The sequence below is a fragment of the Muntiacus reevesi genome, chromosome 3 (genome assembly GCF_963930625.1).
Source record: "Muntiacus reevesi chromosome 3, mMunRee1.1, whole genome shotgun sequence".
Classification (NCBI taxonomy): domain Eukaryota; kingdom Metazoa; phylum Chordata; class Mammalia; order Artiodactyla; family Cervidae; genus Muntiacus; species Muntiacus reevesi.
The window spans coordinates 4,222,915-4,250,730 of NC_089251.1; the positions used below are offsets into that span (position 1 = coordinate 4,222,915).

The following is a 27,816-nucleotide window of genomic DNA, read 5'->3' on the forward strand; positions in this document are numbered from 1 at the left end:
CGGAAGTGACGCAAGACGATATCCGCTTCCAGGACACCGGCACTTCCGGATTGGAAAGCAAGGGGACGACGCGTTTGGCCCGTAGGTGAGAGTGCTTTTCAGCTGTTCCGGTTTTTTCCCCCAGTGATCGTGTCTGAACCAAGCTGTTTATGGCCGCTTGTCCTCATCTCCCCAGAGGCCTGCGTTGGGCCCAGGTCCCCAGGGATGGACGTGGTGCCTGTTTTCTCGCAGCCGCTCCAGGCCCTTCCACGCGGGAACTTTCGTGTTTGTTTGTTTTTTTTCCTGTCAGCCCCGGAATGCCCATCCCGGGGCCGAGCGGGGTCTTCATGGAACCCCAGAGTGGGGAGGGAATCCGGGACCAGCTTGGGCACGTCCCTGCAGGGCAGGAATTGGTCTATTCCGAATATAAATAGGGATAAATGCTTATCCAGGAAACCGTTTGGGAAACAAACTGGACGGGGAGACCGCAGTCCTTAGGTGGCCGGTTATGTCCCTCCGGAGCTAAGTGCCATCGGGGAAACAGCTGGATTGTTGAGAAACCCTGTAAGGAGGAGGCGGGACCCAGGAGGAATTAGAGGAAGTGATTTTCAAACTTAAGACTAGTTATAGCGCAGAAAGGTAACGCAGAGGGAAAAGCATTCCTGGGAGAATGAGATGCTTTTGTAAATCCCCTGATAAAGGTATCATGATATATTCTGGGGATGTGAAGAAGACAGGATGTCTGAAACCCAGAGAAAAATGAGAGGTGGAGAGGTGGTCTTGGACCAGACTAGATCCTAAAAGGAATGGTAGATCTGTAAGGATTTGGGATTCTGTCTTAAGAATAATGGAGAGGCCATAAAAAAAAAGTTTTTAAGTGGGAAGTGACCCTGTATATAAAAGGTGCTGAGTTCAAGAAACCAGAAGGAGCAACATACAAGGTATTTACCAAAAAGAAAGAAAGAAGTGGATGGAAGGTAAACAAACATTTAAAAGAATTATCTGCTGTGTTCATTGTTGTTAAGAGAGTTTGAGAGAATTCCCTGTGGTCCAGCGGTTAGGACACCATGCTTGCACTACAGGGGACGCAGGTTTGATCCCTGGTCAGGGTGGCTCAGCTGGTAGAGTGCCCCTGCAATGCGGGAGACCTGGGTTCAGTCCCTGGGTTGGGAAGATCCCCTGGAGAAGGAAAAGGCTACCCACTCCAGTATTCTGGCCTGGAGAAGTCCATGGGCTGTATAGTCCATGGGGTCACAAGTGTCGGGCAGGACTGAGCGAGTTTCACTTTCAGGGAAATAAAATCCTGCAAGTTGTGTGGTGCGGCAAAAAAAAAAAAAAAGAAATTTTGTTGTGAAGGGGAGGAAAGAGAATAGCTAGGTGGGACTTTGGGATTGGAGGATGGTGGCATCCTTGTTTGTTTGTTTTTTTTAAGTTAGAAAATAGTCTGAAGATTGTTGGACACTGCGGGAAGGGATCCAGTGCAGGAGGGAGAAGGGAAGAGACTGGTTAGCTGACGGATCACCATCTCTCTGAGAAGGAGGAGGTTGGGATCCAGCACACAGGGAAGAAATGGCCTCTGACGAGAGAAGAAACACTTCCTTTGCAGCAGCAAGAGGGGAGGAGAACAGGGCAAATGGAGGCAAACATATTAGATTTGGGGAGGAACATAATTCTTAGCTAATGTGTGTAAGGGTGTGAGGTCAGAGGCAAGATAATCTACTTCAGGTCAGGGTGAAGGATGAAATTTTGTAGCTTGTTGAGAGTTCGTGTGTGCTAAATCATTTCAGTTGTGTCCGACTCTTTGCGACCCCATGGACTGTAGCCCGCCAGGCTTCTCTATCCATGGGATTCTCCAGGCAAGAATACTGGAGTGGGTTGCCATGCCCTCCTCCAGGGGATCTTCCCAACCCAGGGATCGAACTGGTATCTCTTCTATCTCCTGCATTGGTAGGTGGGTTCTTTACCACTAGCGCCACCTGGGAAGATTTGAAATAACCATTACAAGAAGAGTAGGCAAGTGAGCCTTCTGGAGCACTGCTGTTCTCAGAAAACGTAAGAACACAAGCCACGTGTGTCATTTAAAATTTGCTAGTAGCCATGTTAAAGAACAGAAAAAGGAAAGAGAATTAGGAATGCACATACTGAGCAATATCCAAACTATCATTTCATCGTGAAAGTAATTAACAACAGTTACGGGTGAGCTATTTCTCCATCTCTGTTCCAAGTCTTTGAAATGCAGTGTGTATTTACACTTAGATGCGTTTGGCCTAACCACATTTAAGCACTCAGCAGCCTCGTGTGGCTCGTGGCTGCCGTGTTGGACAGCGCAGATCTAGAGGGACAGAAATCAGTTGCTGGTCACTGCTCGGGTCCCAGCTGTAGTCAGCAGCCAAGGGCTTAAAGCAGTGCCCATCTGCCCAGTTGTGAGTTTTTTCCTCCAACTGTTCTTAACAGTTCCAGGGCAGCCAAAGAGAAGGCATTAATTCATTCTCAAAACGTATTTACTGAATTCCTCCTGTGAGCCAGGCACTATGCTAGACGCTGGGGCTGGTAGTGGAGGAGACAGCCAAAGCACGCTGGGCCCTCTCTGAACAGGCTACAGCTGAGGTCTCAGACAGTCAGAGATGGGTGTCCATGTATCTCCGAGTGACGCCAGGAAGAGAGGCCGCCACCAAAGCTCCTGGTGCCTCCATTGAAGGTGCGGTCGTGAGGCTGGGGATTTGGCTTTTAGTCTTATCAGTCCACGTGTTTGTCCTTCCCTGACCTTCCAGCTGCACAATTCTTTCTTTAAAATGTATTTCTATGTGGCTGCTGCAGGGGCCTGCTCTAGTTGTGGCGAGCAGGGGCTGCTGTGGGGTGCGCCGCACAGGCCCCTCACTGGGGGGCTTTTCTCGTCGCAGAGCAGAGCGGAGGCCCTAGAGCGCAGGCCCCGTTGCTCCACAGCGTGTGGGGTCTTCCTGGACCGGGGCTTGAATTCAGGTCCACTGCATGGGGGCACTCTTAACCACTGGACCACTAGGGAAGCCCCACAATTCCTACAGCTTCTTTACTACCTAGGAAGAAGTAGGTACCTTCTGTAGAAAATGTGCTTGGCATTCCGCATGGAAAGACCATTGATACAGAGAAGTCTCCATAATCTGTTAAGTGAAAATAGCAAAATGCAGATCATAAAATACAGACACTGTGTGAGGGGCTTCCCAGGTGGTGCCAGTGATAAAAAAACCCCGCCTGCCACCCCAGGAGACAGAAGAGACGAGGTTCAGTTCCTGGGTGGGGAGGATCCCCTGGAGGCGGGAGCGGCAGCCCAATCCAGCGTTCTTGCCTGAAGAATCCCATGGACGGAGGAGCCTGGTGGGCTACAGTCCAGAGGGTCACAAAGAGCCAGACACGACCAAAGTGACTTAGCACGCACGCACCTTCTCTGTGAGAAAGGAGGAGGGATACGCATAGATTATTTTGATGTTTGAACCATATAAACATATTTCCTGCATACAGAGAAGTAAAATCTTAAAAATTGAAACCCAGAAGCAGTACAGAGCAAGGAGAGTTATAAGACATGTTTGTAAAATTATATTTTAGCCATGTCTTTTGTGAAGTACATTTCTGTTCCTGTACTTAACCTCCAGCATGCACTTGCTCTGTATAAGAACTGACTTGGAAGCCTTATTAAACTTCATTCCAACTAACTGCAGAACTTGGACTCTATTGAACCACTGATAAAGCCCATTCAGCCTCTTTCTCAAAGAGATAATCTTTTAGTTTGAGGTCAGTGGTTGCCTGCTGTCCTCGCTGTGAACCACAGCTGGGCTAAATGCTATAAAAGAGAAATAGTTTGCTGTGAAAATATATTGTCTGGGGAATAGACAAAGTCCAAGGGATCAGGAAAACTTTGTTTTCTGTCTCTCTCTTTTGTAGATACTTAGTACATTTATATCCTTCATTTGCTTGTTTTTAACACAAGTGAAAGCAGCCTGTGCCCTTGTTCTGCCCCTTGCTTTATAAAGTGGACTATTTAAGGCATTCAAATAAGCATAGACAAAAATATAACAAACACCCCTGTTCTCATTATTCCAGTTAAGAAGTAAAAGACTACAGGGACTCCCTGGCAGTCCAGTGGTTAAGACTGCACTCCCACTGCGGGAGCAAGGGTGACCCTGGTTCCAGAACTGAAATCCCGCACGCCGTTGTAGGGCGTGGCCTAAAAAAAAAAAGGAAGAGAAAGAAAAATTTACAGATATGAGAGAAGCTGGCTGTCTACTTGTCCCTAATCCCTGATTTGCCAGTTTACTGTGTTTATCGTTTTGCCACTTATATATCCATTCAGAAAAGATACATGAAACTTTTTGTGTGTTTTTAATGCAATATACATGGTTGTCATTTAGTCTGACTCTTTGCAAACCCATGGACCGTACCCCACCAGGCTCCTCTGTTCATGGGATTTCCCAGGCAAGGATACTGGAGTGGGTTGCCATTTCCTTCTCCAGGGGATCTTCTCAACCCAAGGATCAAGCCTGCGTCTCTTGCTTGGCAAGCGGATTCTTTACCACTGAGCCACCTGGGAACCATAATGTGTATATTTTTTTAATGTAATATACATGGTTTCATAATGTATATGTTCTTTTAAAGTTTTCTTGAAGAAGCAATGCTCAAGCCAAGCTCTGAAAGATGAAAGGAGGCAGGAGGCAAGGAGGGGTCGGAGGCAGTGAAGAGCATCCTGGAGAGAGGAAATCATGTTTTATCAGACTTTGAGCCAAAGAAAGGATTGGAGCATGTTTGGGGAGCCAAAGAAAGAAAAAGAAAAAGCCATGTTTGGCTGGAACACAGAAGAGAGGTTAAAGAGGAGGGGGAACAAGGGCTTGATCATGCCAGAGCATTGTTCTTAGCTAACTGTTTTTTTCCCCCATATCATAAAGGCAATGGAAGCAGACACGTGAATTATAGTGAGCTTGCTGTGCATTTAGAATAATAGGAAATTTATAATCATGACTCCAGGCTTATCATTTGTCATGCAATTTCATCTTTCTGTGATTTTGTTTTCTTTCTTCTGAGGCTAACTTATAAAATGCCCTGCAAAAATAAACCGTGTTGTTAGGTTCCCCTACAGGAGTAAAATGGAAGGAGAATCAAGCCGCTTGGAAACCCAAACTCCCGTTTTCATGAAGAAAAAGGCTAAGCATTCTAAACATAAGGACAGACATCGGCGGCCTTCCCAGGGGAGTTTCAGAGCCGCCCCCCTGGCAAACGAGAAGTGTGACATAACGAAGCGTATAAAAAAGAGAAAGGACAGCCATCATCTCGTTTCTTCTCCTTTGAAGAAATCAGAAATCTGCGATGAGACTGAAATGGCCACATCTAAACCCAAAAAGAAGAAAAAGAGAAGAAAAAGTGCTTTGGGAGTCGACAGGGAAACCAGTGTTGCATACGTCCTGGTGGATAAAGAAAATATTGAGAACACACCAAAGAATTTCAGAAGAGATGTGGATGTCGTTTACGTTGACGCAAGCAAGGAGCAGAAGTTGACAGAACAGCTTGAAGCAGATGATCCCCGCTCAGTTACTAAGCCACGTGAAAACACGTCCAAGGAACTGCATGGTGAAGTTCGGAAGAAGAAGAAGAAGAAAAAGAAGCATAAAAAACGTCAGAGGGAAGTTGAATCCTGGGATGCTGTCCAGGAAAGTCCGGGTGCAAGCAGCGCCCTGCCCAGGGCAGCCTCCCAGAAGCAGGAACCGCAGCCTCACGTGGACCAAGAAGGGGGACTCGTGCAACTCTCCGTGTCTGCGGATCACAGCAAGTCCAGGAAAAGGAAGAGGAAGCATCCAGATCCCCCAGAATTCGAAGCCTTGGCTGCACCTGAGAGGGCCGAGAGCGTGTACTCGGAGGGATCCCAAGTGGCTGATGAGGTCGAGACTGCAGGAGGCAGTCAGGACTCCAGCGGCCTCAAGAAAAAGTCTAAGAAAAGGAAGCGAAGATCTCTTGAGAGCCCCGTGGCGCCTGGTGATTTTTCAGTGCCCGGGAGGTGCTCTGAGGACACGCCTCTTGATTCACTGGAAGGTACCTTGACTGAAGAAAGTGCAAAGCCCAGGCCACAAGAGGAGAATCCCCAGGCCTGTTCCAGAAAGGTGCAGAGGTAACATGATGATGTGCATCTTATGTGTGAATCCTGCCTGTGACCTCTTTGTTCAGCCCAGCTGTAGTGAGTGGTAGAAATCGAAAAGAGGTAGACCACCCGGGTATAGAATGACGTACGGAACTAACTGCGTAACTTGGCGGGGACCTTCCTTTCTTCGTGTATAATATAAGGCAGTTAGGATTCTGTTTTCACTGAGAACTTTTTTTTTTTCAACTTTTTCTTTTGTATTCAGTTCAGTCACTCAGTCCTGTCTGACTCTGCGACCCCATGAACTGCAGCACTCCAGGCCTCCCTGCCCATCACCAACTCCTGGAGTCCACCCAAACCCATGTCCATTGAGTCGGTGATGTCATCCAACCATCTCATCCTCTGTCGTCCCCTTCTCCTCCTGCCCTCAGTCTTTCCCAGCATCAGGGTCTTTTCCAGTGAGTCAGCTGTTCGCATCAGGTGGCCAAAGGATTGGAGTTTCAGCTTCAGCATCAGTCCTTCCAATGAACACCCAGGACTGATCTCCTTCAGGATGGACTGGTTGGATCTCCTTGCAGTCCAAGGGCCTCTCAAGTCTTCTCCAACACCACAGTTCAAAGCATCAATTCTTCAGTGCTCAGCTTTCTTTAATAGTCCAACTCTCACATCCATACATGACCACTGGAAAAACCATAGTCTTTACTAGATGGACCTTTGTTGGCAAAGTAATGTCTCTGCTTTTTAATATGCTGTCTAGGTTGGTCATAACTTTCCTTCCAAGGGGTAAGCATCTTTTAATTTCATGGCTGCAATCACCATCTGCAGTGATTTTGGAGCCCAGAAAAATGAAGTCAGCTACTGTTTCCACTGTTTCCCCATCTATTTGCCATGAAGTGATGGGACCGGATACCATGATCTTAGTTTTCTGAATGTTGAACTTTAAGCCAACTTTTTCACTCTCCTCTTTCACTTCCATCAAGAGGCTCTTTAATTCTTTTCTTTCTGTCGTAAGAGTGGTGTCATCTGCATATCTGAGGTTATTGATATTTCTCCTGGCAATCTTGATTCCAGCTTGTGCTTCTTCCAGCCCAGCGTTTCTAATGATGTACTCTGCAAATAAGTTAAATAAGCAGAATGACAATATACAGCCTTGATGTACTCCTTTTCCTCTTTGGAACCAGTCTATTGTTCCATGTCCAGTTCTAACTGTTGCTTCCTGACCTGCATACAGTTTTCTCAAGAGGCAGGTCAGGTAGTCGGGTATGCCCACCTCTTTCAGAATTTTCCACAGTTTATTGTGATCCATACAGTCGAAGGCTTTGGCATAGTCATTAAAGCAGAAATAGATGTTTATCTGGAACTTTCTTGCTTTTTCAGTGATCCAGCAGATGTTGGCATTTGATCTCTGGTTCCTCTGCCTTTTCTAACACCAGCTTGAACATCTGGAAGTTCACGGTTCATGCACTGTTGAAGCCTGGCTTGGAGAATTTTAAGCATTACTTTGCTAGCGTGTGAGATGAGTGCAATTGTGTGGTAGTTTGAGCATTCTTTGGCACTGCCTTTCTTTGGGATTGGAATGAAAACTGACCTTTCCCAGTCCTGTGGCCACTGCTGAGTTTTCCAAATTTGCTGGCATATTGAGTGCCCCACTTTCACAGCATCATCTTTCAGGATTTGAAAGAGCTCAACTGGAATTCCATCACCTCCACTAGCTTTGTTTGTAGTGATGCTTTCTAAGGCCTAGTTGACTTCACATTCCAGGATGTCTGGCTCTAGGTGAGTGATGACACCATCGTGATTATCTGGGTTGTGAAGATCTATTTTGTACAGTTCTTCTGTGTATTCTTGCCACCTCTTCTTAATATCTTCTGCTTCTGTTAGATCCATATCATTTCTTTTGTATTGGGTATAGCCAATTAACAATGTTGTGATAGTTTCAGGTGAGCAGTGAAGGGACTCAGCCCTTACATATAGATGTAATCATTCTCCCCCAAACTTCACGCCGCCCCGCCTCCAGGCTGCCGCGTGACACTGAGCAGAGTTCCTTGTGTGTACAGTGGGTCCTTGTTGTTTATCCATTTTAAATACAGCAGCACGAACGTGGCCATCCCAGCCCAGTGGCTGCTCCTTCCCCCACCGCCCCACCCCCACCGCCCCGACGCCACACCCAAGTTCCTTCTCTAAGTCTCTGACTCTCTGCCTCTGAAATTCTAGCATAAGTTTAATTTTAAGACCCCAAAATTACCTTTGTGTATATGCACATAGATAGGAGAAAGGATTAGAGAGCTTAGAATGTTACTGGAGCAGAAAGAAAACTTGAATTAGGGTTCTCCCTAATAAAAGAAGTTTAGATGTTTTCATTTACATAGTTATCATTTAAATGTGCTGGCTGATGAATAAATGCAGGACTTTTCTTAAACCACTTTATCTGAGTTCCTGGCACTTGGGACAGGTTTCCTCCCCATTTCCTTATCAGTGACTTTCTTCTCTTTGCTGACTGGAAGATTGTCCTGGCTTGCAGTAGTTTCATATAGAAGTTAAATGGCCTGGGGCCCAACTCACATCATCTTCTGTGTCATCTCATCAGGGCATTTTAGATCACTCCCAATGAGGCAGGAGTGTTCTAGGCTTGTATTGAGCTGTGAACCTGTGAAGACTGTTGACCCTTTGCTCAGACAAGTGCATACAGTTTCATTTTCATTTTGTTTCAGTTACCTGTCTGAGCAGCTACCTGATATAGTTGACTAAGAGTGGCTTTGGACAGTTGATTGGAAGTTTCTGGGGATGAATTAATGATCAATACATAGAAAACTGTGTTTCTTTTTACTGCAAAAGGGAAAAAATACGGCCGTTGTTAATTGCACTGAAGCAGTGGTAACTATGAAGACCCTAAGTATTGACTTACCTAATTAATAACCATTATTATAGAACGTAACTCATTGAAAGAGTCCCAGAGGTGTCTTGAGTATCCATGAGCATAGAAGAGGGCCTGGTTTATTAGGAAGTCAATATCTAAAACAGTAAAGTTGAGAAACACTAATATAAGAAGCAATACCTTGTGGAAATAGGGCTTAGGGCTGCATGTTTACCTTCTTGTCAGCCCCAAAGGTGTATCCGAGTTAGTAAAGCTGTTCAACACGTTAACAGATTCACACGTCATGGACTGAATCAACTGCAGGATCCTTGCAAGCTTTAATGTTGTCACAGTTTAAATGAGAGTCATTGTAAGAAAAGAATCTGAAAGCCATTGGCCATGTGACCCATCGAGGTTAAATCAACCCAGTTTTTCTCCTTAGGTCAGAACCTACAAATGAAGATAAAAGCAGTTCGGCTAAAGAGTCCGAAGCTAAATACTTATCTGAAGATTCGCGAGATTCCGAAGATCCGGAGGTGGAGTTGGAGTCTGCGGTGAAGCAGCTGCAGGAATTCATCCCCGACATCAAGGACAGGGCTGCCACCACAATCAAGCGGATGTACCGAGATGACCTGGGGCGGTTTAAAGAATTCAAAGCCCAGGGTGAGACTGTGGACTGAGCTTGAATGTTGGTCAGACTCCTTTGCTATTAATATGTGTGTAAATTGCCCTGACCTCCTTTGTGCACAAGTTCAGCTTTACAGGTTTACAGGAAGCATCCCTTAGCTGCTTTCAGCTTCATTTCCTTCCAGAACCATCATCTGTGCTATAAAATTAGCAAAATGAAGTGCGATGGTTTTCGTCTTTTTTGATAGGGGAGGTGAGGGAAGAACAAGGCTGAACGAACCAGGTGATCACAGATGAAGCCTGGAAGATGTGGGGAAAGAGGCTAAGTGGCTAAGAGGCTGGGAAGGATGCACCAGTGAGATTAAATGAAAAACATGTATATCAAACATCATTGGCTTTGATGAGGTGTAATTTCCAGGGTGTTAATTGGAGGGTGAGCTGGTGGGAGTTGCCATGGTTTCAAGCAACACCCAGCTTGGTCTCCTCCTTGATTTCACTGTGTTACAAGAACCTCTCAAAAAGCCTATTGGATTTCAGAATGAACAGCAAGTGTAGGACTGAGTACCGCAGGTGAGTGATATTTACTCATGAGTATCTGCCGTGTGACACCCGGTGCCACTGGTTATTGAAAAAAGTAAAAATGGGGGCATTAGCCTTACAGAATTCATCATGTTAATAAGATTAGTTTTTTAAAAAATAGACATAGAGCAATATCTATAGAAGGGCCCTATTTTATTTCTGTATTCTATGCTGAAATTTTTATGAGTGTATATTTTATAAAAAGATTTTTAAAGCAAGTCTGGGACCTCCCTGGCAGTCCAGTGGTTAAGCCGCCTCACTTCCAATGCAGGGTGCACAGGTTCAATGCCTGGTCAGGAACTAAGATCCCACATGCCACGCAGCTTGGCCAAAAAATAAATAAATAAGTCTAAGAATGGGAAGGTGTACTGTGTAACGCAGTCAGTAATAATGAGACTTGAGTGCTTGGAGTTATGACAAGGAATAGAACGTGAATCGCAGTGACCTTGACCCCTCCATCCCGCGAGGTCCACACACAGAGAATGTACATGCGCGTCCACGTGAGTCCCAGCCAGGCGGCAGCGCTGCCTTAGGGGACTGGGCGGCAGAGGAGAGTGAAGGGGTCTTCCTTTAAACTTCCGTTTCAATAGTTGCAATTTTTAATGTCTATTACTCTTAATATTTCTTTAAAATAACTCTGTAAGAAGGGATTGATGATACAGCAGAGGTCACAGTGGAGTAGGATGACCGGGGGGAGACTCGGGGAGGACAGTGTGGTTTGAGCTCAACTCTTTAGGGGGTCAAATGTCCAGGGCCCAGGCAGGGGCTGCTCCCTGACAGGCGGGGAGGGGCTGACAGGCGCTGTGTCATGACTTGCTAAAGACCTAACGTCGGTTTGCTTTCATTCGTTGTTGACAATTGTGTACCTTTTTCTCCCGCCCCCACCACCCCCCAATCCTAGGTGTCACTATTAAATTTGGCAAGTTTTCCGTGAAGGAAAATAAGCAGTTGGAGAGGAATGTGCAGGAATTCCTGTCCCTGACAGGAATCGAGAGCGCAGATAAGCTGCTGTACACAGACAGATACCCGGAGGAGAAGTCTGTGATCACCGACTTAAAGAGGAAGTACGCGTTCAGAGTGCACATTGGTAAGTTAGAGCTGTGGGCTCTGACCCTCCCCGGCCTTCCGGCCTCGCGTGGATGATCACGGTGAGGGCTGAGCACAGGGTCTGGCCCACCCACCGCAGCAGCGTGTGTTAGCCGCCGTGTCAGCAGTCCTGTTACTGCCAGCCGGCACTCCCAGGGGTCTGGAGCTTGTTGTCTAGTGCGTTGGCAGATGTCGTAAGCAAGGATCAGCTTCCAGGTTTCCTGCATGCGTGCGCTTCAGTCCTGTCTGACTCTCTGCTTCTAGGTAACAGTTACAGTCTTGGTTTCTCTCCCAGTCCTGTACTGTGCGTTTTTTGTGTGTGTGCATGCTGCAGAAAGCGCATCCCTCTGTGCGCCAGCGTCTCCCAGGGTCCTAATGTGCTTTGAGCTGGGACCCTCCTCCTGGAGGTATCCTTGGAAAGTCAGAGAAGGTCATGAAGCAGTATAGGTTTGGACTGAAAAAAAATCTCTTGTGACTCCCCTCATGGTCCAATGACTAAGACTCGGCGCTTCTAATGCAAGGGGCCTGGGTTTGATCCCTGGTCAGGGAACTGGACCCCACTTGCTGCAACTGAAAGAATTTCCATGCCACGACTAAGACCTGGTAGAGATAAATAAATAATAACAGTAGTAAATCTCTCTTGTATTTAAAGAGGAGAATTTCTTAGGTTTTTGTCTGGAATGCACAAAGGAAAGCAGAACAGTCAGCCCCTGCTAGGGGACCATTTCGTCTTTGGAGTGGAAAAGCAGGAAAAAGCTTATTCGCTTGGAAAAGTTTTTTGTTTTATCTTACAGAGAGCTGCTGGCATGTGTCCACCTCAGCATCCCCTTCTCCTAATTCAGTGCCTTTGCCTTATGAGGTTCTTTTCACGAATTTAGGAGACCAGAAGCTAGAGAGCCTCCACAATGAGCATGTAGTTTTCAGAGATCACCAAGGAAATGGGATTTTGTATCAATATATCTGCTCCCCAAGACAGCTTTCTGCAGGACATAGGAAATCCCGGCCTCCACCTGGGGTCTAGGATCGCTCATGTAGTTAAAAGGGGATCTTCTGGGTTTCTTTTATAATTGCAACTGTATTCCGTGCCACATTCCCGGTGTCCCTCTGACCACCTCTGTTCTGGCTGCAGGTAAAGGCATTGCCCGTCCCTGGAAGCTCGTATATTATCGAGCAAAGAAGATGTTCGATGTCAATAATTATAAAGGCAGGTAAGAAAAACCTGGAGCATGACATTTCTCTAGTCTTGGTGATAATATAAGTCAAAGGGTCCGCCGCAAAATGGTGAAGATTCTTGTGTATGAAACGAGATGTGTTGTCACATGTATGTCTCCAAGGACCCTTTCAGGTGTCACCTCTTGAGTAAATCTTCCACAATATTCCTCTTTTTAAACCCCTAGTTTACTTTCTACTTCTGTCTTAGCACTCGCCACGTGCTGCCTCTTACTGTTGCTCGTGAGGTTTTCTCAGCGGCCTCCCACGCGGTAAGCTCCTTGGGAACCCAGACGTTCGTTCCTTCTCAGTGCGGTGTGCCTGCAGCACTGAGCCCGGTGCTTTGGGTTTCCGGTAAATATTTGCAGGTGGAGGTGAGCACGACTGTGAGGTCATCCCAGTGTGATGTAGTTGCATCAATGCAGAGTTTCATGGGGTGATGACCAGTCTTTCCTCTCTTTTTTCCTAAATAAAATACCCAATTATGGTCTGTTTCTAACACTCCAAATAAAACAAATGTAGATTGAGCATCGATGATGAGTAAGCACTCTGCTTCAGAACAAAGGGATGAGCAGAAAAGTGTCAGCTCCGCCCGTAAGGTTCCAAACAGCCCCCAAGGGCTCAGCCACTGATCCCACCTCCAGGAGGCAGACAGTGTGAACCCATCAGGGCCATTGGGTCCTCCTTAGCCCCGTGATTTTAAGCCAAAACACGTATTATCAGATCTTAACACAGATATGACCTTGGTCTCTTTTTTGAAACTTGCTGAAAGAAATAAAGCTGAAGTAGAGGAAAGGTGTTCCACAGGAACTGAAACCTCCCCCACCTCCCCAAGCCCCAGCGTCACACAGCTATGGACAGAACTTTAAGAAAATTCAGCAGAGATGACGTTTTCAGTGGGACTTAACGCTTTTGCTAAATCACTGTTGGCAAATGAGGTAACCTAGGTGTGAGAATGACATTTTTAGAATAACGGAAGTCTGTCATTCTGATCATAAAGTTCAATGGTGCCTTATTTATGTTGTGGTGGCCATGTACCCTAAGAATGTTTTTATAGTTTAAGGATTTCTTAAGTGAAAAAGCCACAGAAAGTCAAAAGTCAAATAATTGAAAGGCTCCAAGGGGCTGCAGAGGTCAAAACACTTGTTTCCTCGTTTTCGTCCACTCAGCTTCTCACCAGCTCTTTTGTGTGGCTTCAGAGGTGCTCTTAAGTCATTTTTTAAATCTCAGCAAGACCCTGCCTGCCCTGAGAAGGAGGCTGCTAGAAAGCTTGATTCTTAGTGGTAAAGGATTGCCATTCAATGCCATTCAGCCATACTCTGCATTTTAGATACATTTCTGAGAACGCCGGAATCTTACTGTCCTGAGATAGTTGTGGATCACTATCACTAGAGATGGTTAGTATTTTATAAAGGCTGCTTTTGTGTCATATTAGTAATAACATCAACCACCACTTCCCCCACCCCATCCATAAGGAATTGTAGAAGGTCATAAAGATGGCTTTTTCTTCACTTAAACGTTTTAGGTGTTTGATCTCAAAGATCTCTTTATAGTGCATTTTGGTTCTTTTCTTGAATATCTTTGCTTCTATGTGGGGTTCATGCACCTTAACATCCTTAAACTGACAAATTTGTGCTAAGCCACCAGTCACGTCTTTATTGAGTGTCTGTTACATGTCACGCACCACGGGTACCACAGCGTGGAAAGCCCCCAGGGGCCCTGCCCTCCGAGGATGCCCCCTCCAGGGCCGTGCTGCCCGTCCCGGGGCCTCCAGCCTTACATGGCTGTGGGGCACTCAAGCCGTGGTTAGTCCAAGCCTTGCTGTTCTGAAGAATAAAACACACCGTGGATTTAGAAGGTCTAGTATGGAGAAGGAGTGAAGTCACTCAGTCATGTCCGACTCTCTGTGTCCCAGTCCATGGAATTCTCCAGGCCAGAACACTGGAGTGGGTAGCCTTTCCCTTCTCCAGGGGATTTTCCCAGCCCAGGTCTCCCGCGTTGCAGGCGGATTCTTCACCCGCTGAGCCACAGGGGAAGCCCTAGTGTGGAGAAGGGAATTTAAAGTCCCTTATTCATACTTTGCGGTTCTGATTCCGTGTTGAAATGGCTGCAAGTTTAATACATTGGGTTAAATAATACGTATTGTTAAATTTGCTCACTTAAAGCCAGATAAAATTAAATTTCACACAACCCCTAGAAATTTCTAAGGGGCACAGGTGACTCAGACAGCGTTTCCATTGGCCGGTGGTGGCGTGGAGGAAGGTCAGGCAAACCAGGGAAGCCACGAGTACACAGTTGGAAGTAGTGACAAGGACAGCAGGGCTCCGCCAGCCCTGACAGTCAGGAAGGCCTCGCTGAAGACGCACCATTTCAACTGCATCTGAAGAGCTGGCAGGGGCTTTCCAGGGGGTCGAGTGGAGGGTGAGGAGGGCTTCCCATCACAGGTCTAGAGGCCAAGGTGACTGGTGGAGCTGAACCATGGGGAGCGCTGGCCTTTGCGGGCATAGCCAAAAAGCCCAGGTTTTATTGTTGGGAGCCTTTATGTGTCTGGCTGGGGAATAGCGAGATCCATCTGCCCTGGCCTCTGGCCAGGGACCATTATGACCAATCTATAGGATGCCCGCGGGTGAGATGGGCTTCCCTGGGGGCTCAGCTGGTAAAGAGTCTGCCTACAGTGCAAGAGACCTGGGTTCGATCCCGGGGCGGGGAAGCTCCCCTGGGGAAGGGAAGGGCTCCCCACTCCAGTGCTCTGGCCTGGAGAAGTCCAGGGACTGTACAGCCCATGGGGTCACAAAGAGTCGGACACAGCTGAGTGACTTTCATTTCACTGTCATGAGTGAGATACTGAGGCAGGAAGGGACAGGGCTCTGGTCCCTGGTAGCTGGTGTCCTGATGGCCCACCCCACTCAACTGCTTCCAGCACCCAGCCTGCCCAGTAAGCTAATGGTTCCTGCTCAGCTGTGACCTGTTTTCTCTTCCTCTTAGGTACAGCAAAGGAGATACCGAGAAGTTGAAGATATACCAGTCCCTGCATGGGAACGACTGGAAGAAGATTGGTGAGATGGTGTCTCGAAGCAGCCTCTCTGTGGCCCTGAAGTTCTCCCAGATCAGCGGTCGTAAGTTGTGGTCCCTGATGCCCACCCACATGAGCAACCCAGCCCAGAATGACCCAGAGCCCAGGCATCACTGCCCACCTGTCTGCTGAGAGAGCCATCACTTTTTCAGCCATTCTCTGACCGATTCATTTCTTCATGTGTATTGTTGAAACCACACAACCCTTGCTTCCCAGAGTGATTTCTGTGCTGCACTGAACTCAGTTCAGTAGCTTTCAGCCTGACTGTAACTGCCAGATAAACCAAAATCTGAGGAAGCCGGTGGATAGGAGAGCCTGGGCCGCCAAGGTCTGTTCCCCAAGGTGGCCCAGGGAGGGCCTGTTAGCTGTGGATGTTTCCCACAGCCAGTGTCGGCCAGCTCCTGTCTCTTTTCCTCCTCTTTCATTAAAAGCTGCCTTGGTAGTAGTCTTCACATTAAGAAAAAAAAAATCCCCAGTTGCTTTAAGAAGGCGGTCCTTAGCGGCTGTTGGCATCAGCCCAGAAGCTAAACAGTGTTGGGTTTCCAGTAAATATTTGAAGGTGGAGCTGAGCACAAGTATGAGGTCATCCCAGTGTGATTCGGTTGCATCAATGCAGAGTTTCGTGGGGCGATGGCCATTCTCCTGCCCCGCAGGCAGAGCAGGGCCCAGGGCAGTAGGCAGTGCGTCCCGGGCAGGTGTCTGCATGTCTGCATGCGGTAGACCCCGAGGGGGTTGGAGACCAGGCCTTTTGTGTCACCAGTGCCAGCCAAGTCTCAGCGTGGCCAACTCTGCGAGTTTCCAGGAAATAAAGCAAACATCTGAATTTGCGTGCACATGTGAAGTCAAAATATCTTTTGGGAATTTTACCTTGGGACTCTCTTGACTTTTAAATATTCATCCTAATTGTTACTGGGGGAATAGTAACAGTAACACTCTGAGGCCAAGTCAAAGATAGGTGTAGCCTGCCGGTCAGCCTCATCCTTAGCATGTGAGCAGCTGGACAAGAAGCGTGAACTGTGGGTGCTCTGGCGCCTGCAGTGGTGACTGGCTGTCGAGATTCTCAGGTGCCTTTGTCGTCACATGCTGCGGTGACCTCACTGCGCCCTGAACTCCACTCCGGGAGGGCTTATGGGGAGTTAGTGTATGACATGGAAGACCTTTGGTTGCTTTTTTTCCCACTAAATGTTCAGGGAACTCACAACTGCCTGCAGGAGAGATTACTCTTAGAAACAGAAAGAACGGCTTTTTCAAAGTTAAAAACAAAAAATAGATTGCTTTAAGAAAGGGTTTTTCAGGGGTTTTTTTTTGCCACTGGTTGTATGTGTGTGCACGCATGTGCATGTATCCACACACTTGGTTCCTAAAAAGAACCTGTGGGCACTTTAGTAGTTTCATCTTGATTTGCATGTAAACTGTATAATTCAGATGTTGCTCATTATCTTTTGGAAAGTGGCTGATATATCTTTTTGTTTCTAATGACTTTGTTTTTCTAGAGCAGTTTTGGGGTCACAGTTGAAGTGAGAGGAAGGTACAGAGATTTCCTGTATGCCCCCCACCCCTACACACGCACAGCCTCCCCCACCATCAGTACCCTCCAGCAGAGTGTCCCATTTGTTACAATCCATGAACCGACAGTGGCACGTCTTAACCCCCCCAGAGTCCACAGTCAACAATAGGAACCCATCTAGCTGTTGTACCTTCTGTAGGTTTGGACTGATGTCCAGTGACATGTATCCATCATTCTCATTGTGTTTTTAATACTGTGTTTGAAAGCAAATAGATTAGCAGCTTCAAGACCATCCTTTTATGTCAACAGAAATTAATCATGGTGCCTGGAGCAAGACAGAAACCCAGAAGTTAATCAAGGCTGTTGAAGAAGTGATTCTGAAGAAAATGTCTCCCCAGGAGCTAAACGAGATGGATTCTAAACTGCAGCTGAATCCTGAAGGCCGCCTGTCAATTGTTCGGGAGAAGCTCTACAAAGGCATATCCTGGGTAGAAGTGGAGGCTAGAGTGGAAACCAGGAATTGGATGCAGTGTAAAAGTAAGTGGTAAGTTTGAGGCTTCTTACCTAAATCTCAGCAAGGTGCTGCCTTCCCCCTCCTCGGCAGTTTCTAGTGAGCAGGTGGGCTGGGGAGGTCACTGAGAATACCTCCGACCACCGCGTGGAAAGCCTTGCAGGTCAAGAATCCTCTCTGATCCTCGGCTCCAGCAACTTCAATGTCAATATCTGGTCTAAGGTGGCACTTAGCCAACCCTGATTGATCATGTGGCTACTTCATAAACAACTTGGACCTTTTTGATTCTTTTTATTATTTTAATTGAAGTATACTTGATTTACAACGTTGTGTCAGTCTCAGGGGTATAGCTAAGTGATTCAGTTGTGTGTAGAGAATTTTTCATATTCTTTTCCAATATTCACACGATGCTGAGTACAGTCCCCTGTGCTTGTACCTTCTGTGTCTGTCTCACGTCTAGTAGTTCGCGTGTGCTAATCCCCATCTCCTAATTTGTCCCTCCCCCGCTGACCCTTTGGTTACCAAAGCTTTGTTTTCTATGTCTCTTTCGTGACTAGAACTCGAACCTTCTTAATATTGAATATTGTATTGTATTGACTTCTGGTTTCTTCAGTCTGTCCCTTTCTTCATAAAACAAGGTTGTTACCTATTTATAGCATGAAATAAAAGCACGAAACTAACGTCTGAACATTGAGGAGAGAAATCACAAGCCTAACGATCAGAAATAGCTCTGCCTCTATTTTTGCTTTCTTTGGCTTTTTTTTTTTTTTTTTGACTTTGACTTTGACTTTCTCTTTCTCATTCAGACTCCTCTTTGCCGAAGCAGGGTGGTCATACATTCATCCCAGAAGGTTTTAGGTGCATCCGTCACGTAGAAGTAGTTTCAGTCCAGCTCTGGATGCACATTCTTTGCCTGGGGTAGCATTTCCCAGCCCTGGACAGTCTCTGAGCTGAACTTTCAGCTGCAGCATGATAGCTGGCAGCAGTGGTCCTGCAGCTCACGCCCCAGGCCTCCTACACAAAGGGGCCTCCATCGACTTGACTGTTAAAGAAGAATGGACTCCAGAGTGGGCATGTTGTGCATTAAAAGCAAACTCCTAGATTACACTGTGTACTGTGTATATACCTTGCAGCTCTATTGTAGGGTACTTGTTTATTTTACTAGAATAAACTCCAAAGAACAGTTAATGTTTTGGGGGGGGGGGGGAATGGATACTATGGAGGAATCAGAGCCCTTTCTACCTCTGATATCTTAGACTTAAAGAAGTGGGAGGACTTCCCTGGCTGTCCACTGATTTAAGACTGCACTTCCACTGAGAAGTGGGAGGACTTCCCTGGCTGTCCACTGATTTAAGACTGCACTTCCACTGCAAGGGGCAAAGGTTCGATCCCTGGTCGGAGAAGTTCTGCTTGCTGCAGGTTGTGGCCAGAAAAAAAAAAGATGAGACTTCCCTGGTGTCCCATGGTTAGGACTCCATGCTTGCACTTGGTTAGGCCTGGGTTTGATCCCTGCTCAGGGAGCTATGATCCTGCAAGTCGTGCAGCCAAGAAAAAGAATGGGTGATAAGCCTTAGTTAGAGATGAGACGCCAGTGTCTTAGAAGGGAAACAACCAAGAGGAACCATGCCTCAGAATGAGTATAACTAAATAACACACAGGGCTTCTTGTTTAATTGGAAGAAAAATGTAGAAAACTGGAACACTGAACATTGATTTACTTCATGAAACACTGAAGTGGCATCAGGTGGTACATTTCAAAACAGGATGTGGGCAGCTGACCAAGAAGTGTCGGTTTCTATGCACGTGTCATGTACCTTCCTTCTCAGGAAAGCAAATGTCACCACTCGTGACCTGTCCATCAGATTGTGACAAGTTTCACTCCTTAAGAGAAGCACTTTTTAAAAATTTTTAATTAGGTTCCTGCTCTCATTAGGAACTCCAGGGAACCCTTTTGCTCAGCCATGAGCTTTGAGCCTTAGAGGAATCACTGAATCATTTATCACTTTACTCAATGTGTCTTATTTGGTATTTCAGCAGCTCAAAGGTAATAACAGCCATGTCCCTGTTTGATAAGCAAGCGAAAATAAATTGAGTCTACACAACGCCCTTTAGCGCCAGCAAGCAGGCTTATTTTTTCTTTCTTCCTTTTTTTAACTGTTTATCATTAAAATTTTATGACACACTTAGAACTCCTTGTATCCGTCATCCAGTTTCAATAAATAATCAACAGCTTTCTATCACTTTATTTGTACTTTCCAACTTAAAAACAAGTATATTCTTGATGGTGGTAAATGCTCGCAGTGATGGGTTGCAAAAAGTTAGAAAGTGGTTCTGAATGAGGACAGTTTATTATTATTTTTTTAATTTTTCCAAAGATTTCTTTAATTTTCTCTCTGACTTGAGGGGAGGTGAGCCAAGGCTGGGGGGCTGCTTCAGTGATGGAGCATATGTTGCCTTGGAACTTGGTGGTGGTTCAGTCGCTAAGTCATGCCCAGCTGTGCAGCCCCATGGACTGTAGCACACCGGTTTCCTCTGTCCTTCACTGTCTCCCAGAGTTTTCTCAGACTCATGTCCATTGAGTTTGTGATACCATCCAACCATCTCATGCTCTGTCACCCCCTCTTCCTGCCCTCAATCTTTGCCAGCATCAAGGTCTTTTCCAATGAGTCAGCTCTTCCAGTCAGGTGACCAAATTGGAGCTTCAGCATCAATCCTTCTAATGAATATTCAGGGTTGATTTCCTTTGGGATGGACTGGTTTGATCTCCTTGCTGTCCAAGAGACTCTCAAGAATCTTCTCCAGCATCACAATTCAAAAGCATCAAATCTTCAGTGCTCAGCCTTCCTTATGGAACTTAGGTACTTTCATCCTGGAGGAAGCACCTCTGAAATCCCACCTTACAGTCTGAGCAACAACCTGAATAAGCACAATTTCAATGAGGAAAACAAAGGACATTTCAATGGAAACTTTACCCTGAAAGTAAACTGTTTTTCTTTTAACGCAGGACAGAAATTCTAACCAAGAGGATGACGAATGGTCGGGACGTGTACCGTGGAGTGAATGCTCTGCGGGCCAAGATCAATCTGATCGAAAGGTACAGAGATAGACAGGACCCTGTTTTATCTGATTTTCCCTCTAGGCAAAGAACAGTTAACCAAGCCTGTGGGTCTACTGGACCTGGGCTTGTGTCAAAGGAGGGGAGCGGAAGAGCAGAAGAAGCCTCTGAATCCGGGCACCCTGTGCAGTTTCCTTCATCCTGTCAGGGATGCTGCTTCTCCTTCCTCAGTGGGCTTCCTCATGCTCCACGCTTGCCTGCCTGGGGATGCCCGCCCCCACTTTATTCCTTCCCCAGAGGGACTAGCAGAGACAAGGAGGGCCTCTCAAGGCAGGCGGGCCTGGGTTCCAGTGTGGGTCCATCGTGTTGGTGGTCCTAGCTCTCAGTCCGTCTCCTGGTCTGCAGAACAGACACAGCCCCCCAGCTTCATCAGATAGTGTTAGGGTGAATGGATTCGTGGGTACAAGGCCTTAACCCAGTGTCTGTCACATGGTCAGTGCTGAGGACGCAGGTACTCCTCCTGTGTGTCTGCATGAATGGTGAAGTTGTGTTTGTTTTTTTAATTGAAGTATGGTTGATTTAATTTCTGCTGTGCAGCGAAGTGACTCAGTTATACATGTATATATACACACAATATACATTTTCATGTTTTATTCTTTTCCATGACAGTTTATCACAGGTTAGTGAACATTAGCTGTGAAGTTAATGTTTTTTACCACGAGGAGGCAACATGGCTTGGTGGGAGGTGTGAAGGGCTCAGGAGGAGGAGAGAAGAGGAGAGGAGGCTTTCTGGTCTGGAGCTCACGTACCTTGTAACCTTGGGTTTGCCTGCCAGTTACCCACTGGGTGTGGGTAACACAGGGAGCCGGAACAGAGGTGGACACACTGAGGCCTTCCAGCTCTTAATTTTCTGTGAGTCCATGAAGATGGCCATCATGCTGAATTTTGGCTTGAAAACTTAATTTTTATTTTTTTCTTATAGGTTGTACGAAATAAATGTGCAAGATGTTAATGAAATAGACTGGGAAGATCTTGCTAGCATCATAGGGTAAGGACATTTGTTTAATATTAAGCTAATGAAAAGATAAGAGAATAAATATAAAGATAAGAGAAGAGAAGAAAGTCTGCCTATCAGACTTCAAAGACCAGGACTGAAATTCATGCCGCCTATCTGTGTTACTCACCTTATAAATTATATTTATGAACCTTATAAAATGTATTGGTGAACCACCCCCGCCCTCCTTAGTACTGGACGAGGTTAATCATACCAACCCTCCCTCTACTCCAGCCCCATCTCTACCCCCACGACACCTGAGAAGAGTGAATGAAATGTGTGTCGAGTCTCTTAAAGAACTCACCACTTATGACTGGTAGGAAGAACCCAAATGGCCTTCACCCATAACCAGCCTCCTACCATCTGCCACGTTGGCTCTGTCATACCTCCTTCCCTGTCCCCCTCGTGCTCCCCGCTCCAAGGGAATAGAGTTGTTTGCATCAACCACTTGAGATCTCGTTGGTGGTGGACAACATGTCCTCAGCAAGGATGTTATCCTGCATCGGCCAGCACAGTGATCATGCTGAGGGCGTCTGCGTGGCCACAGTGCTCCTCTCTGACACATGGCCCGGTGCGGATTTCACCCGTCGTCCCAGAAGTGCCCTTTGAAGCACATTCCCCCATCCTAGGATCCAACCCAGGATCTGTCTCCTTAGCGTCTTCTAATCCGCAGAATTCTTCTGCCTCTGTCTTTCTTTTTATCATTGCAGTGTCGTTGATTTACAACGTTTCATGGATACAACAAAGCGATTCAGTTTTGTATATGTGTGTGTGTATTTTCAGATTCTTTTCCATTTTTTAAAAAAAATTGTATGTATGTTGGCTATACTGGGTCTTTGTTGCAGCGCTGCCCCTCACGTGGGATCTTAATTCTCTGACCAGGGATCATCCTCACGCCCTCTGCATTGGAAGGCAGGTTCTTCACCACTGGCCCACCATGGAAGTCCATCACATTCTGTTCCATTATTACAAGATGTCGTTGAATATTGTTCCCTGGGCTGTACCTAGATCCTTATTGTTTGATTTGTTTTAGATACAGCAGCATGTTTCTGTCGACGCCTTTGTCCTGGATGATGTTGAGATTGTGGGAGAACAGGGTCCTGTAGCACTCGGCTTGCTGGGGAGCCCGTCAGAGGCTAGATTTGCATTTTACACGGAGTCCCTGGGGGCGGGGCTGTGTCTCTGCACCAGGTCCCACCCTGTCCTGAGGCACGTGGTTCTGACATCATTTCCCCTTGTAGAAAAGTGACAGTTTCTCCCTTGGTGGTAGGAAATAGGAGATATTTTGAGACCCCCTCAGGCTCCTCTTCCTCTCCAGGCCTCCCTGGTGGTTTCACTGTGCTGATCATTTGCATTTCTCACCTGAGGAGTGCCATTTCACTCTCATCCGCTGTCACTACCTGCCTTTGTTGCTACGGTCCTTGCATTTTCTGCCAGTGAAGGAGAGGCCACCCTTCCTAAGACCTGAAGTCGCTGCTGGCCCAGCAGGGAGAGCTGACCGGCAGAGCCCCGTGCCTCTGAGCCCAGCAGATTGCCAGGCCCTGTGGGGCTCAAGGTTGGTGGGCTTTGGGAGGCGGGGCGTTGAGGGACCGTCTGGCCTTTAGGTCTGAACGGTGGAGCAGGGAGCAGGGCTCCCGCAGCCTGGCTGCCTTTCAGAAGCGGGGCTGCTAATGTGAGGTTGTCATCGATCCGTTAGGAAGGGTGTAAACTGGTTCCAGTGGTTAGTTATTTATATCTCAGGATTATGGACAAAGCACAGTCCATAAAGCTCAGTTCAGTTCAGTTCAGTAGTTCAGTCATGTCCGACTCTTCGCAGCCCCATGGACTGCAGCACGCCAGGCCTCCCTGTCCATCACCAACACCCAGAGTTTACTCAGACTCACGTTCATTGAGTCGGTGATGCCATCCAACCATCTCATCCTCTGTCATCCCCTTTTCCTCCCGCCTTCAATCTTTCCTAGCATCAGGGTCTTTTCAGATGAGTCAATTCTTCACTTCAGGTAGCCAAACTATTAAAGAGTTTCAGCTTCAAACCCTAAAGCATAGTGGTTAGTTGTTTACATCTCAGGATTATGGACAAAGCATAATCAGTTCTGGTTGTTTGTTTTTACTTGGAATGTTTAGTGGCAGGCCCTATCAAGAGTCACACACGCCCACGATTCCAAACCTTTTCCTTTCCCAGCTCATCTCAGCAGTGGGGCGTCTATTCTTCAGTCAGTGGGTCCCTAAGGGGGGGTGTCAGGGACTTTGAAGGGAGGGAATCCTGCTGTGCACCCCACCAACTCCCACCCCAGGAAGTGTTCATGTGGACACATCTCTCCCTTTGCCATATCAAACCACTTTTGAAAACCCCTGACTTTTTCAATAAGTGTTTCGGTATCTTGCAACATTGCCTCAAATTACATTTCTTAAAGTGGAATTTTAGTGATTTTAAGTAGAATTATATACTTAAATATTGAATGTTCTGGTTAGGATTTAGAAATCTCAGGACTTCCCTGGAGGTGCAGTGGTTAAGAGTCCGCACTGCCAATGCAGGGGGCACGGGTTTGATCCTTGGTCGGGGAACCAAGATCCTACATGCTGTGCAGCATGGCCAAAGGGTTAAGAAGAAGCAGAAAAGAGATTTAGGAATCTCAGTGCTGTAAAATAGACATCATGGCATCCAGTCAAATGCTGTTGGAAGTAGAACGTTCTCAAAGTTTTAATAATAAATTAAAACAGTGAAAATAATTAAGTTGAAAGTTCGGTCTCCTCAGGTTCTTGAAGCCTCCCTCATGAATTATTTAGGCAGGATTTTAAAGACAGTGCCCCTGCCTAATGAAATGTAACACCCACTTCATTTGAAAATGTTACTGCTTGAAGCCCATGCTTTGATTTGCAGGGCACTCTGGCACAGGGCACTGCGGGAAGAAGGAAGGTTCTCCAGATGCCCCAGAACTTGGCCGTTGCAGTCAGACAGACGGGGCATCAAGTCCTGGGACTCTGCTTGTCACTTAGCCACCCTCGGTCAGGTGGTCCCCTCGCTTGTCTCTGCAGCACCGTCTCCTCGTTTGTGGGATGGTTGACGCGTCCGTGATCAGCACTGAAGGGGACAGTGCGCGGCGCGTGGTGTATGCTCCACATCCGCCGCTGCCACAAGGAGGTATAAAGAGCCCGGCTGTCTTCCACATGTGCGGCAGATCAAATTGTTCCCGCTGATCATGCAACGTCTAGATTAGCTCATTGTTAAGACGAATATGTCACACTTTTATGGTTTAAGGGGGAAGACAGGCCCAGCGGGGCTTCCCTTGTGGCTCAGCTGGTAAAGAATCCGCCTGTAATGCGGGAAACCTGGGTTCAATCCCTGGGTTGGGAAGGTCCCCTGGAGAAGGGAAAGGCTACCCGCTTCAGTATTCTGGCCTGGAGATTGCCATGGGGTCGCAAAGAGTCAGACACGACTGAGCGACTTAGACATGTCCAGGAAGTGACGTTAGCAATTTTTCAATTAAAAAAAAGCTTTTAAGATTTGGTTGTTTCCATCCTGCTTGTTGTAAGTGGAAAATGGATTTGACTCACCAGCACACCATAGGTGTCCACTTTCTTTAGCTTTGCAAAATTAAAAATCCAGACCCCTGCCTTTGCATCGTGACAAGTATATTGTTATCCTAACTGTAGTAGTTACGAGTGTAGGACTTATGAATAATGCCATTTGTAGCCACATAGATGGACCTAGAGATTATCCTAGTTAAGTGCAATAAGTCAAAGAAAGACAAATCTCATGTGATATCACTTACATGTGGAATCTTAAAAAATGGTACAAATGAACTTATTTAAGAACAGAAAGGGACTCATGGACATAGAAAAGAGATTTATGGTTACCAAAGGAGAATGGGAAGGGGTGAGCGAATGAATTAGGAGTTTGGGATTAACATATATATACAACTGTATAAAATAAACAACAAAGACCTACTGTATAGCACAGGGACCTGTACTCAATATCCTGTACTAATCTATAATGGAAAAAATCTGAGGAAAGAATATGTGTGTGTGTGTGTGTGTGTGTGACTGAGTGACTGAATCACTTTGCTGCACCCTTGAAACTTAATATTATAAATTAACTTAAAAAAAAAATCTGATGGCCAAAAAAGTGCAGAATTTGGAACGGACTCACATGACGTCCCAGCCCCTTCCCCTGTGCCTCGGTTTCCCCATCTCCGAAGTGAGGGCTCAGAGTTGGAGCCCCCTCGCAGAGCAGTGGCGAGGCTTGTTGCTGCTCCACGGCGAGCAGAGAGCCAGGCTGAGGACACGTAAGCATCAGCTTCTGTGCACTAGTATTGCAGCTTGTCTTCCTTTCTGGTAGTTTATTCTAGTTTAGACAGAATTCCTCTTACTGTACTGCTGTTTTTCTTCCTTTTGTATGTGTGTGTTTGAGTGAACAGTAGCTTTTCATATGTCTTACTTTTTTCACACATGTGTAGACACGAGGATTAAGAAAGCCACTTGTGTCTGTAGACCACCCCTTAATCAGCGCGCTTAGTACACAGGACTGAAAGGAGTTACTTTGAACTGCCACTAACTTTCTGACACCTTTTCCTTTCTAAAGGGATGTTCCCCCGTCTTACGTCCAAACTAAATTTTATAAACTGAAAGCCACCTGCGTCCCCTTCTGGCAGAAGAAGACTTTCCCAGGTCAGTGTTGTCTGGATTTGAATAGTTAAAACCAACACATGGGGGCACGCGTTGGTCATGTGACCTTGGGCAGGTGACTTCTGGGGACCTCAGATTCTTCAAATGTGAAAACTGGCAAATTATAACTCCTACCTGGGGCTTCTCTGGCAGCTCAGTGGTAAAGAACCTGCCTGCCAGTGCAGGAGACATGGGTTCAATCCCTGGGTGGAGAAGATCCCCTGGAGAAGGAAAGGGCAACTGACTCCAGTATTCTTGCGTGGAGAATCACATGGACAGAGGAACCTAGCAAGCTACAGTCCATGGGGTTGCAAAGAGTCAGACACAACCAAGCAAATGAACACACACGCATGCAACCCCTGCCTTTTTTTGAAGGTACTAAAAAAGCTAACAAACTTGTAAAATGTGGTCAGCAGGGTGCTGAGCGCTTAGCAAGCACTTGGTGTGTACCTGAGTGATTCTGGGTCGCACGCACCGTACACACACACACACACTCGTACCACGTGCCTGCACACACACTGTTTCACAGACAACTGGATGTGCCCAGCTCTTTCTCTGCAGCCTTTTGTGAGTGATTTCCATGTGTAATTCTCAGACCTAGACTATGAGAGTAAGTGGTGTACTGTAAAGTACACAAAAGCAAAACCACTTGTAGAGGATGCACGCATGTGACAAGGTGCACCAGACACGTGGACTGACTTACGTAACTGGAGATGCAAACACACACTCGCATTTTGAAAGTTCTCAGCTTGAAGGTTCATCTATAGGGGACTTACCCTGGGTTTCACCGCAGTTACAGTGCGTCCTAATGTCTAGGCTGGGTCCAGAGGCTAGATTTTCCTCTAACAAACTTACAGCAGCGTCGCCTGTGCCTTGCCCAGCGTCACGTTTGGGAACTGCTGGCTTGAGTGATGCCCTGCTCTGTAGTGTGTGACGAATTGCTTCCTGCATTCAGCAGACTCCACGTCCTGAGTTTGAATCTGGCTTTACCCTCCGGACTCCATGACTTTGGGCGAGTTACATAATGTCTTTATGCCTCATTTGAAAAATGGGTGAACAATAGTGCCTACCTCTCGTAGGATTTTTTAGAAGGTTGAACGAGAGACTGTGAGTGAACCAGTTAGAGCTGGGTCTTGGCACACGGTAAAGCCAGTAGCGATACGGTGTCATCATAAGCACCCTCTGTCCTTGACCTTGAAAAGAGGCATTGTCAGACCATCTCAAGATTCAATCTCTTTTCCTTAGAGATCATAGACTACCTTTATGAGACGAGTCTACCGCTGCTTAAGGAGAAGTTGGAGAAGATGATGGAGAAAAAGGGGACTGAGATCCAGGCTCCAGCAGCCCCTAAGCCCGTCTTCCTGTTTCGAGACATCTTTTATTATGATGATGACGACAGTGAGGGAGAAGACAGAGGTGAAAAAAGTTAAGCAGCTGATACTCTCTCTTGTCCATTTTTCTAGGTTTGGGTTTATTTAAGATGTCAATAAAGATATTTTCACTATTGATTTTACTAAAGAA

At 46.6% G+C, this 27,816-nt stretch overlaps 1 protein-coding gene across 3 annotated transcripts; it reads left to right on the forward strand.

Annotated features, from left to right (window-relative positions):
* Positions 1-40: 40 nt before the first annotated feature.
* Positions 41-27,816, forward strand: TTF1 (transcription termination factor 1). 3 transcript variants are annotated; one of them, XM_065928190.1, is made up of 11 exons: positions 41-85; positions 5,072-6,106; positions 9,373-9,593; positions 11,038-11,223; positions 12,352-12,430; positions 15,417-15,547; positions 17,321-17,555; positions 20,526-20,615; positions 21,559-21,624; positions 26,213-26,298; positions 27,541-27,816. In XM_065928190.1, the coding sequence occupies exons 2-11, from the start codon at positions 5,091-5,093 to the stop codon at positions 27,723-27,725; spliced, it is 2,295 nt and encodes a 764-aa protein (XP_065784262.1). In that variant the 5' UTR covers positions 41-85; positions 5,072-5,090; the 3' UTR covers positions 27,726-27,816. The 3 variants fall into 3 exon arrangements, 2 of the variants coding, with proteins under 2 accessions (XP_065784262.1, XP_065784263.1); XR_010662289.1 differs by lacking the exons at positions 26,213-26,298; positions 27,541-27,816 and having other exon boundaries at positions 17,321-17,548; XM_065928191.1 differs by lacking the exons at positions 20,526-20,615; positions 21,559-21,624; positions 26,213-26,298; positions 27,541-27,816 and adding an exon at positions 18,329-18,497 and having other exon boundaries at positions 17,321-17,548.